This window comes from Stigmatopora argus, chromosome 10 (genome assembly GCF_051989625.1).
Source record: "Stigmatopora argus isolate UIUO_Sarg chromosome 10, RoL_Sarg_1.0, whole genome shotgun sequence".
NCBI lineage: Eukaryota > Metazoa > Chordata > Actinopteri > Syngnathiformes > Syngnathidae > Stigmatopora > Stigmatopora argus.
This window is the reverse complement of record NC_135396.1, coordinates 17,112,687-17,125,259: the sequence shown is the minus strand read 5'-3', so window position 1 is coordinate 17,125,259 and position 12,573 is coordinate 17,112,687. Positions and strand designations below refer to the sequence as shown.

General features: G+C 40.7%; 1 protein-coding gene across 10 annotated transcripts in view; it reads right to left on the bottom strand.

Annotated features, from left to right (window-relative positions):
- The window catches only part of nf1a (neurofibromin 1a), a 278,314-nt gene that overhangs the window by 233,419 nt on the left and 32,322 nt on the right, over positions 1 to 12,573 (bottom strand). For 9 of the 10 annotated variants that reach the window (XR_013303594.1, XM_077611678.1, XM_077611683.1 and 6 more), the window contains exons 7-10: positions 12,125 to 12,200; positions 3,045 to 3,202; positions 2,794 to 2,967; positions 757 to 885 (exon numbers count right to left, since the gene is read on the bottom strand). Coding sequence is in view for 9 of the 10 variants with exons in the window: in XM_077611678.1 (XP_077467804.1) it covers positions 757 to 885; positions 2,794 to 2,967; positions 3,045 to 3,202; positions 12,125 to 12,200 (537 nt within the window). In the remaining variant the exon portion in view is untranslated. The remainder of the gene's footprint in view (positions 1 to 756; positions 886 to 2,793; positions 2,968 to 3,044; positions 3,203 to 12,124; positions 12,201 to 12,573) is intronic. The other variant, XM_077611684.1, reaches the window with a different exon arrangement.

The following is a 12,573-nucleotide window of genomic DNA, read 5'->3' as shown; positions in this document are numbered from 1 at the left end:
CGGGCGACGTTACGACGGACGCCATCGCCCTGGTCCGAAAATAGAACCCTTTGGGCAACTAAGATGGCTGGACGCCGCGGAGGAGCAACGTGGAAGTTCAATTTCCATCTAAGTCCGGGCAGCGGGCTGACATCATTCCTCTTATCCGAAAACAGAGCTCCCTGGATGGGTAATTGATGGCAGGACTGCACAGAGGAGCAAAGTGGAACTTTAATTTCCCCAAAAACAATCACGACAATTGAGATGAAGAACGTGGTCTTAGTACTTAAAGAAATCGGCAAGAAACGTTCAATATGGCTCACAGTTTGAAGCAAAGTATCCCAGAGATTGATGACAACATGATCCTAGCCATGGAATATGGCAATCGTCTTGACAGTTTCATGTCCTTGACAAAAGCATATTTGTACCAAAAGAGAAACAGTGGTCACAATTCCCCCATCAACATTTTCCATTTTTGCTGAAAGTAGTACAGCATTTTAAATCTTGTCTCGTTGAATTGAAAAAAAGTTGTGATAGCAATTAATAAATGCTATTGTGTTTGGGACTGAATCTTTCTTTTGCTTTCATGTTGCATTCTCCACCAAGCTCTTCAGCCTATCATCTAGAGAACCCCCTCGCCTGACCCTGCTTTTGCCGTCCCTTAATTGTGCCCCTTCTGAATTTGGTCTGTTAACGGTGTGTGTTTTATTATCGGTCTTGAGAGTTCCAACAAGAAAATAATTTAATAAGTAGGAATGGAATGTATCATCAATCCACCTTAAATTGCTGATTGTTGTGAGGATTGATGCGGAAACAGGAGACAAAGCAGTCCATCATGAGGTCAACATCAGCATTTTGGCTGCCAGCTCCCCTCCAGAAGGGTTTTGCTGGGTTGAACAGCAAAGCCTTGTGGGAAAAGAGGCTTAGATTACATGACATAAATGTGGATGAACTTATTCTAGTTTCACATTGGATCAGTAATTATTGAGGAAAAAAACATATCATAGAGATATACATTACAGTATTGTTTATTCATGTTATAAAACATTTAAAGTACATTACATAAAAATCTATAATCCAAAACAGCCTCAGCTCTGAAAAGTTACTACTTGGGTATAAGAAACAGCCATGTCTTTGAATGAAGAGGCTTGACAAATAGTGAATTCCACAGAATTTTGTGTGACTGTAATCAATGTGGGCTGGCGAAATACAACCATTATAAGACAAATGTATAGCTGTGTACTGGGTAATATATTCAAAAGATAATAAGATGATCAAAAGTGAAAAACTAATTTAAAATCATAGCAGCGGGATGAAAAGTGTCACAAAATTGGGCATTTATCATCATCAATGACACAGGAATAATCTAAATCAATTTTGAACAGTATTGCTCTTTTATCCGTTGTCTATAATCCTAATAAAGCGTAATTCATGGGTGTGTGAGTGAGTGAGTGAGTGAGTGAGTGAGTGAGTGAGTGTGTGTATGTGTGTGTGTGTGTGTGTGTGTGTGTGTGTGTGTGTGTGGGTGTGTGGGTGTGGATGTGGATGTTAAGATTCTCTCGCTACGTTTGTCCAAACTGTGCAACGTAGAGTTGAATTTTTTATGGTGGACCGAAACAGCTGTCGGATCCTAATAGACGAGTGATTGAATTTGTTCAACTTCTCTAAGTGAGGAACTCAATTTTTATTTGTTAAAGCTGAAAACAGAGTTGATGTATGAATCGTTGTTTTTACATGATGTGCCCTAAACGCACCACCGCGTGCCTGATTGGTCGTAACGTCGGACACCTTTCCACGTCATTTACAAACGTCATTTTCGGAACAAATTCCGCCAGCGAGTTTCCCGGTGCTCTCCGAAACACATTTGTTCCCCTAGCGTTACGGGAAGACTCAGCGAGACACGATGCTGCTGGCTGCGCTGACCCAATTTACTTGTAAGGTACAACGCCTTTCCACGTCGTTTACAAACATCTTTTTCGGAAAAAATTCCACCATCGAGTTTCTAGGTGCTCCCTGGAACACTTTTTTTTCTGTCGTGACGGGAGTTATAAAACATCCACCTATTCATAAATCACACGAACTATTCTTTAATCCTTATAAAGCAAGATTTATGGATGGATCAGTGTGTGTGCACCTGGAAACCACACTGGAGTGCTTCTTCTAAGTCATTTCCACTTGAAGTTAGTTGCATGAACTACGCAACAGCACCGCTATTGTGAGTTTTTATTTTCTTCATATTTTCATGTTGGTTTACAGTGTTTTACCAAAAATAACACCCAAACATTGCTTAAGTAGGTAAAATTCGTCAGCCTTTCTTTTGAAATTGACAGTCAGTTTCCCTTACTTTTTCCGAAAAGGCATACTCCTGCTTCTGTATATATAATACATTCCTTTTTTGCATACTGTACATACGTTTGCACCATCTCTTTTAATCATCTCATCTCATTTTCTGAACCGCTTTTATACTCATTAGGGTCGCAGGGGGTGCTGGAGCCTATCCCAGCTGACTCCGGGCCAGAGGCGGGGGACACCCGAATCGATGGCCAGCCGATCGCAGGTCACAATGAGACGGACAACTATGCACACTCACACCCTTACCTAGGGGCAATTTAGAGTGTCCAATCAGCCTACCATGCATGTTTTTTGGGCTGTGGGAGGAACCCGGAGTATGCTTGAATCATATAAACTAAATTACTTGTGATAGAGTATGGTTGTTGTATATAACGTAAACTTGCTGGCTTTCTCACAGTGGTAAACAAAAACTATTCCTACTCTCAGCAAATGGAGAAAAAGGAGAAACTTAAATACTCAAACCTTGAGATCCATGACAATGGACTGGACAAGGAGAAAAATGGTTGAATGATCCTCCCAGTTAATATAAGTTGAAGCTTTACACAGTTTTACACAGGCAATAGCAGCGCTCTCCATCAGCTGTTTGCTGCCACCCTGACCGGCTAAAGCTTTCCGCAAACTGTCCAGAAACAGTTTCTGCAGGGATTAACAGAAATGCACGTGAGCCAATAATCAGTGAGTAAAGTATTTTGGAATTGCCTTCCCCTTCTCACCTTGTTGGCCTTACTATCTTCCACGGTGTCTTTGGAAATTGTGTGCGTGATCTCCGGGCAGAGGATCAGAAGAATGATCTGAAGTGGCCACACAGCAGCCTTCCTTTTGGCACTCTCCGCAAAGTTATCCACCAAGTCAAACAACTTCTCAGCTGATTCTGCATAAACCAAAGAAAATTGAATGCACACACCACATCTCCAATAAAAACTCAAATTCCTCGATTATAAAATACATATATAATGAGATATAGCTAGGTCAGGGGTCGGCAACCCATGGCTCCGGAGCCGCATCCGGCTCTTTCATCCTTATACTGCGGCTTGGGAACATAAATTACAAAAATAAAATAAAAAATGAAATAACATTTTTAAAAAAACTATTGCATTTATTGTTTAATTATTTTTTAGTATTTAATATAAGTGTATTATATTTGTGTTATTGTTCTTTAATTGTTGCGTCGTTGGGGACGTCGTTGGTGACGTCATGCGTGGAAACGCGGAGTTGGACCCAATTGCAGGGAAGCAGGCAATGGACAATGGAATGATTGCTCAAACGAAACTTTAATAACTGGAGGCAAAGAAAATAACAGGAGTTACAGAATCAAACCGGACAGAGACAACACGAGGAGACTTGGAAATAGGCAACGTGGAAACGAAGCGAGTAAATCAGACTGTGACCGGACGTTTCGTCGACGGACGTTTCGTCAACGGACGTTTCGTCGACGGACACTTCGTCCCCGGATGTTTCGTCAAACGGCCGTTTCGTCGAACGGACGCTTCGTCGCCGGACACTTCGTCGCCAGTCAGTTCGCCTAAACGTAACCACTATTAAAGAAGACAAAGGAAATTCACATATTCTTCATTAAAGAAAATAAAACAGCAAAAACTCGCTTGACAACACAAACATTAACATTTGGGCGTGTGCGTACTAAATGGGCTCGGGTGCGGTCGATTGGTCGCCGGTCTTTTGGTCACCGGTCTTTAGGTCGCCCGGAAGTTTGGTCGTCGTCTTTTGGGTCGCCGGTCTTTTTTGTCGCCGGTCTTTGGGTCGTCTTTTGGTCGCCTGATCGGCTACAGCCATCTACTGTCAATTTATTAAATAGCAGATGGTGTTTTTATTGAAGCAGTCCAATGAACCTTCATTCTCTCTGGAGAACTTGCAATGTTGAAATACTTTAGATTAGATGGTCATTTTTATCAAACAAATAAAAGTATAAGTATACTTTTAGTTAGACAGTATTTAGATCGTTTCAACAGTATTTAGACTCTAAATACTGTTGAAACGATCTAAATATCTAATATCAAAATATCAATAATAGCACTCATTTAACACATCGGCTGCTGCCATTGACTGACATAGGCGTCCAATGAATCTTCATTCTCTCTGGGAGAACTTGCAATGTTGAAATACTTTAGATTAGATGGTCATTTTTATCAAACAAATAAAAGTATTAGTATACTTTTAGTTACAGTATTTAGATCGTTTCAACAGTATCAAACAAATAAAAGTATTAGTATACTTTTAGTTAGACAGTATTTAGATCGTTTCAACAGTATCAAACAAATAAAAGTATTAGTATACTTTTAGTTACAGTATTTAGATCGTTTCAACAGTATTTAGATCGTTTCAACAGTATTTAGTCTAAATACTGTTGAAACGATCTAAATACTGTCTAACTAAAAGTATACTAATACTTTTATTTGTTTGATAAAAATGACCATCTAATCTAAAGTATTTCAACATTGCAAGTTCTCCAGAGAGAATGAAGGTTCATTGGACTGCTTCAATAAAAACACCATCTGCTATTTAATAAATTGACAGTAGATGGCAGTAGCCGATCAGGCGACCAAAAGACGACCCAAAGACCGGCGACAAAAAAGACCGGCGACCCAAAAGACGACGACCAAACTTCCGGGCGACCTAAAGACCGTGACCAAAAGACCGGTGACCAAAAGACCGGCGACCAATCGACCGCGTACCAAATGGGCTAGTCTCTAAACACACTACGCACGAAACGGGGTTCCTACGTTGAGCGCTCCATTTTTAAAATAAAAGGCAATAAATAAAATTATTTTATTACAAATTTTATTCAAAAGAAGACAAAGGAAATTCACATATTCTTCGTCGTCTTCCTTTTTTTTGCTTGGTATTCCCATAGGTATCGTGTATACCAGGGGTAGGGAACCTATGGCTCGGGAGCCATATGTGGCTCTTTTAACTGGTGCATCTGGCTCTCCGCTAACCAGTGAGGTAAAATAGGGAAACTGCTGGTGAGAGAGCTGAGCCCCGTACAAATCAATAGGAGCATCACGTCGGTTCAGTGGCGTTGACATAACTTCTAGCGCCTTTTTAATATTTTTTTTTCATTACACTTCTGCATACATACTCTCATTGATTAGCAACAGTGAAAAAATGTTGTCAAAAGATTTCATATACTTTTTCTTACTTTAAAAGTGGTGAAATTACTAAAAAATGCACACTTTCATATATTTATACTTTTAAATTCTGAGTATGGCTCTCAAGGAATAATATTTGAAAATATGAATTGTTTATGGCTCTTTCCATCAAAAAGGTTCCCGACCCCTGGTGTATACAGACTAGATTTCCGATGCGCGTTGTGAGGCAACGGAGCGAGACGTCGTCGCTTGTCGGCCATCTTAAGAACAGGCCCATTCGCTCCTATTAATTGAGTCAATAGAATTTGCTCTTTGAAAGGACAATAGATTGCTTGATTTAAAATCAAACGTGTGTCTATATCAAAGTCAGAGATAAAGTATGTTGGGAAAATCATTATTATAAATGTGTTTGCAATGCTTACTTAGGAATAGAAAGCCTTATTATAAACATGCTTACTATATTAATCAATATATTTGCTTATTAGGAATAGTAATGCTCATCCTGAATGTGTAACAATATTAAACAATATATATATGTGTTGAACGCTGTGCTTTTATGTTAGAGTTATTGGCATTAATAAAGCCATTTTAATGCATGCCTTGCTAAAGTAAGAACTGTGGTTCACATCGAGAGGGCAGGGAATGGCCATGGGCAGGGAGAGGTCTCAAAACAATTGCTCTTGGGAACTGCGAACTGCTTGGGAACTGAGGACTGTTTTCGGCTTCGGAAGGAGGACTCAGGACAGGTGCTCTTGGGAACTGAGGACTGTTTACGGCTTCGGAAGATGGACTCACAACAAGCGCTCTTGGGAACCGAGGACTGTTTTGGGAAGCCCCTCTTCGCTGAAGGGTTCGCATCGAAACTCGCTTGGGAAGATTCAACAGGTCCTACATTGTTTTGATAACTGTACGAAATTGTTATGAGACTCTACGAATGTTTAGACTTCTGTGGGGCATGGCGTGAAAATCTTATGATTTAATTAGCGAAACGGACTTCGAGTGGTTAGAATGATCTTGGCCGGAGACGCGGATGGATGTATTCTCTCTTGCAAGAATTAAATGTGGATGTGACTACAGATGCCTTTTTATTGAAAGCTGAATACGGAAAAACCTAAGGATAAACCTACAATTGGATGAACCTATCATTTTGGTCCTTCGAGCCTGTGGCCAAGATACCGGAGCAGAATCCAGGTCGCTTCCGTTCGATATCTGGAAAGACCGTGCACGGCGCTTAAATACCCTTTTACGGGCTGGATTATTCGACGAGGCGACTTGGTTCTCGACGGTTGACGGCTAACACTCTGAAAGGGACATCTGGAGTCATATCTGGTAAGTCCACGTGAATGTCTGCGTTTGTTGAAGGGGCATTGCACGTGAGGTCCATTTTTTAAATGTGACTCGCGTCCAGGGGACTGCGACACGCGTCCAGGGGACTGCGTTACAGAATCGTAGCCACATCAATTCTCGATTAAAAACTAAACAGTTAATAGTAATTTAGTGGAGTCACTCAGTGCCCCCCGAGGAACCGAATTTCCTTTGTCTTCTTTTTAATAAAATAATTTTATTTATTGCCTTTTATTTAAAAAATGGAGCGCTCAACGTAGGAACCCCGTTTCGTGCGTAGTGTTTAGAGACGAGCCCATTTAGTACGCACACGCCCAAATGTTAATGTGTTGGTGTTGTCGAGCGAGTTTTTGCTGTTTTATTTTCTTTAATAAAGAATATGTGAATTTCCTATGTCTTCTTTAATAGTGGTTAAGGTTAGACGAACTGTCTGGCGACGAAGTGTCAGCGACGACTTGTCCGGTCGACGAAGTGTCCGTCGACATACTGTCCGTCGACGAAATGTCCGGGTACCAAATCATACGGTCCAACAAATAACAAACAATCCGTGAGGTTTAAATAGACAAGACCGGAAATGATTGTCAATGACACACAGCTGGAAACAAGAGGGAAGGGCCAGAGAGGAGGGACAATCAAGGGTAAAAAGTGAACATACGCACACGGAGGCAAAAATGAAATGACAATCCAAACCAAACCTAACATTAATATTTTAGTTCTAAATTGGAAGATTATTGTGATCTTGACATGAGATTCTCTTATTAGATTCTCATATATCAAAATCACAATAGTCTTCCAATTTAGAACAATAAAATAAATTTATTCTAATAATTAGAATAAATATATTTTGTTTTTTGTCCCTAAAAATAAACGTCATACTCGCGAAAGCCGGTATACCCCCCAAAACGACGTCCATTTGTCGCGACTTTCAACCCCAGCAAGGTCAAGTATGGAGAAATGTAAAAATATATATATACCGTAAAACCTCTATTTCAGCGGCACCTCTATTTGAACGGCACCTCTAATAAAACGGCACCTTGGTGGAAGAATTGAAAAATAGAACAGCACTCTCTAATTTCACGGCACCTCTAATTGAACGTCACTACGGGGGAAAGTTTGAAAAATAGAGCGGCATGCCGGTGAAATAGAGGTTTTTCTCAACCTGAGAAAGTGGTCAGATGGCAAGCGCCTTCTTGCCTGGGATTCATACTGTTGTCCCATTAGCGATGCCACCAAGAAGGAATTGAAGACATATTGATCTGGCCGTGATTCCAGGAGGCTGCACCAAATTTATACAGGCCGCCAGAGGTCTACTGGAATGACCCATTCAAGGCCAAACTCCGACAGTTCTACGAGAACTGGATGTTGCATGGCGAGAAGAGCTACATACACTAAATTTGGCAACATGCGAGCACCAACAATGGAAGTTTATTTGAAATGGAATGTCGATGCTTGGGATCAGCTGCTGAAGGATCTAATCATCAAATCGTTCAAGGGATGCGGACTGACCAACGCTCTCGACAGCTCGGAGGATTGGCGAATCCATTGTTTCAGGTCAGACGGCCCGATTCAGACTGGCTTGCAACTTCTCCAGCAAGAGCGAGCCAATGCTGGCGACAATGAAGGTGAACTCACTCAGACACTCGACGCTGATGCAGAAGGTGATGTGAATGGCGAGGACAGCTACAACAGGGACGTGTCACTTGATTTTCAGCAGTGAATTTGTAATTACTTACCTGTAATCGCGTTGTATTTGTGCCTTTTGTTAAATAAATATGTATATGTTACCTGGTTTCTCTTTACATCCATAAAAATTACCGCATCTTCTCAAAATTCGGACCAGCTAGTCAAAAAATAGAGCGGCACCCTCTAATTGAACGGCACCTCTAATTGAACGGTACTGCGGAAAGTTTGAAAAATTGAACAGCATGCCGTTGAAATAGAGGTTTTATGGTATATATCTGAAGACAATAGAGCATTCAATGATGACTTGCTCCAAACACCATGTCGATCGGTGGAAAATAACAAGCACTCCCAGCAATACAATTTGCAGGGTTCCTCGGAGTCCGTGAGCCAGGAGTAGCGCTCGTAGTTAGCGAACTGAAAGTGGCGGACACACCCTTTTCCCGGCTGTAACAGGCTTGCTAGCTTCGGAGTTGACCGCCCTTTCTTAATGATGTCCATTTTTTCTGGAAAAGTCAGTCTGGAAAATGGCTTTGCCAGCAAATCTGCAACCAAATCCATTTGTTTTCCTGCATCGGCCATTGTGGGTGGAGTTTCCAATCACTAGCCAATCATAGTTGGTGAAAGCGATGACATTTCCCTACGACTGCGAGAAGGCAATGACGTATCCCTACGCCTGCGAGAAGGCCTTGGTGTCACCAAATCAAATTCTGATTGGTTAAAGCAACAGTCTTTTCGATGCTTGTTTAATGCAGCAGAGCCTGCAGAACTGATTGTGAAGGCCTTGAGGCAGATTTCTGAGCCTGGCAACAAATAATGGCTGAAATGTGATTGGTTAAATACTTCAAGTATTCATGGGCAAGATATAATTAACATCAGTTTGTGATTCCGATATTTTTTAGGCCAGCAGAGAAGGCCTTGAAGGCCCTGACGGCATATATATATATATATATATATATATATATATATATATATATATATATATATATATACACACACACACACACAGCTAAGAAAAGAGCCACCCCCCGTCGCCTGCTTCTACGTATGTTTATGTCCGTCTGTTTATCCTCCACGTCTAATTTTATAGTTCTATTAATCACATTTTAGTACTATTAAACCACTCGTTATTTGTTACTTTGTCAATATATGGCGAATTAGAACAAATAAAAAAAAGTTCCAATCCTATATCCTGTTTTTGGTGTTTTTTCAGAGGGTTGGAACGACTTACTTTGTTTTTAGTTCATTTCAATGGGAAATGTTTGCTCGAGTTACGAGAAGATTGGCATACGAGCTCAGTCCCGGAACGGATTAAGAACATATGTCGAGGTAACACTGTATATATATTGGGGTCATTGTCCTGTTGGAACACCCAACTGCGCCCAAGACCCAATCTTCGGGCTGATTACTTTAGGTTATCTTGAAGAATTAGAAGGTAATCCTCCTCCTTCATTATCCTATTTAATCTCTGTAAAGCACCAGTTCCATTGTCAGCAAAACAGCCCCACATCATAATACTACCACCACCGTGCTTGACGGTAGGTATGGTGTACTTGGGGTTAAAGGCCTCACCTTTTCTCCTCCAAACAGCTCAATTTTTGTTTCGTATGACCACAGAACTTTCCTCCAGAAGGTCTTATCTTTGTCCATGTGATCAGCAGCAAACTTCAGTCGAGCCTTAAGGTGCCGCTTTTGGAGCAAGTGCTTCCTTCTTGCACGGCAGCCTCTCAGTCCATGGAGATGCAAAACAGGCTTGACTGTGGACACTGACACCTATGTTCCAGCAGCTTCTAATTCTTGGCATTTCTGCTTTTTGGTGACTCTCGGTTCAATCTTCACCCTCCTGACCAATTTTCTCTCAGCAGCAGGTGATAGCTTGCGTTTTCTTCCTGATCGTGGCAGTGACAAAACAGTGCCATGCACTTTATACTTACAAACCATTGTTTGCACTGTTGCTCTTGGGACCTGCAGCTGCTTTGAAATGGCTCCAAGTGACTTTCCTGACTTGTTCAAGTCAAGGATTCACTTTTTCAGATCCATGCTGAGCTCCTTTGACTTTCCCATTGTTGCGTTTGTGAGCGTTTGCATCCAATGAGCCCTATTTAAATGGCCTCAGAGAAGTCACCAGCTGTAGTCACTCATAATCACTCACAAGAAGTTAAGAGGCCATGCTATGAAGCTCATTTCACTGACACAACTTTCTAAGTCAACAAAATTGCTAATTCGTGTTGCTGTATGTATATTTTTGACCCAGCTGATTTGATCACTTTTTCTATTAACCCATAATAAAGTCATAAAAGAACCAAACTTCATGAATGTTTTTGTGACAAAGTATCTGTTCCAATCACTCTATCAGAGAAAAATCAGAGTTGTAGAAATAACTGCAAACTCAAGAGAGCCATGACATTATGTTCTTCACAAGTGTATGTAAACTTTTGACCACAACTGTATGTTATATGAAAATTCTCTAATTCGTTCCATGGTCCAATTAAACAGTATTATACAGTGGTACCACTACATACGAGCAGCTCTACCTACGAGGAAATTTTTGAGCAAATAATTAGCTCTAGATACGAGAAAAATTTTGAGATGCGAGAAAGCCAGGTGGCCATGACATGAGAGGCTGTTTATCATTGTAGCCATTGTAGTCTTCTTTGCCGCATCTCTTTCAGATAACAGATATCTACGAGCACTGAACGGTTTCTTCACACGAGTTTCTCCTACGCATGGACCAGAAAATGGACAACGTGCATGCGCAGGCAAAAAGAAGGCTTTCTGGGTAATGACGTATACTCGTGCACACAACACCGATAGCCAATGGCACCCTTTCTCGGAATAAAACTTCATTACCCACAATCAATACGTGGCTAGGCTGAGCTGTTGCATTTTTTCAGTGTTATTCCTTCCTTAGCCTGTTAGCTCCCGTGATCGCTCATTTAAGACTACTTCTCATTGGCAAGTGGTCGTGCGTTATCCTCTTGTGAGGACATGTGTGCATCATTTTCGGAATATTTTGAAGGGAATATATATCGATAGCGCGAACGTGAGGGTGGAGGCGTGGCATACAGCTAACCCGGAGTGTTTGAGTGTGTCTATATATATTAATCCAAGTTAATTTAAATTTGTTTGTTCAGTTACGAGTGCGTTGTCGTGGAAAGTCTTGTGCAGGTGCATAAGTGTAGATAAGGAGGAAACTAATGTTACGCAACAAATAAAGCAAATTAACACATTCATTTAAACACATCAAAACAACTTCAAATTATGAATTCAAAACTACTTAGCATTAAATAGAACTTGCAATATCAACCATAAATGGATAACAGAGCCTGCTTCATCATTTCATTCACACTAGTAACTTTAAATAAAGATGAAAATTGCTTTAACCATATTCGAGAAAAAAAAAGCATGGAGATGTTTTGGGAGACGGCCAATTGGAGGCCAGCGAAGAGTAGGTAGATTGGCAATCATGACGCAACCCTAACATAACAATTTCAAAATAAATTAATGGATACAGGAAATGTATTGATGTTTTGGGGGATTTCATAACTTAGATCTTGTTTTCATATATTGGAAGTTTAAATTGCATATAAAAGGGTGTCATTAACCTGAAAATTTCATTTATTAGAGGTACGACTGTGTTTATTTATCAGTTGTTTTTGTACCTGCCATATCTGTTTGAGGTCGTTGGTAAAGCATGGTGAATTCGTCTGGATAGTTTTCTACCCAGTTCCAAAATGCCTGTCAAGAACCAACACAGTTAGAGGAGAGCCTCTGCTGCAAATGTCAGAGCTGCCAACTACCCCGGAATTTCCGGGGTTTACCCGGAAATGCAACGCAAAATCAGGGCCTCCCTAAAGTCTGGAAATCCCCAAAAATTGTCACTTATTTTTTTAAGCAACCATTTCGGAAAAGTACTAAATTTCCAATTTTAATGCCTCGATGACGTCACGACAAAAATGGCCGCTGCATCGACACGTGACGTCACGACAGAAGCGAATTTGGCCGATAAATTCATTTATTTCAGAATAGAGAAAAGATAAACAGATAAAACGCTAAACAAAATGTATTTTGACGTATTATGAATGAAATTCAAGGGAAAAAAACGTACGTA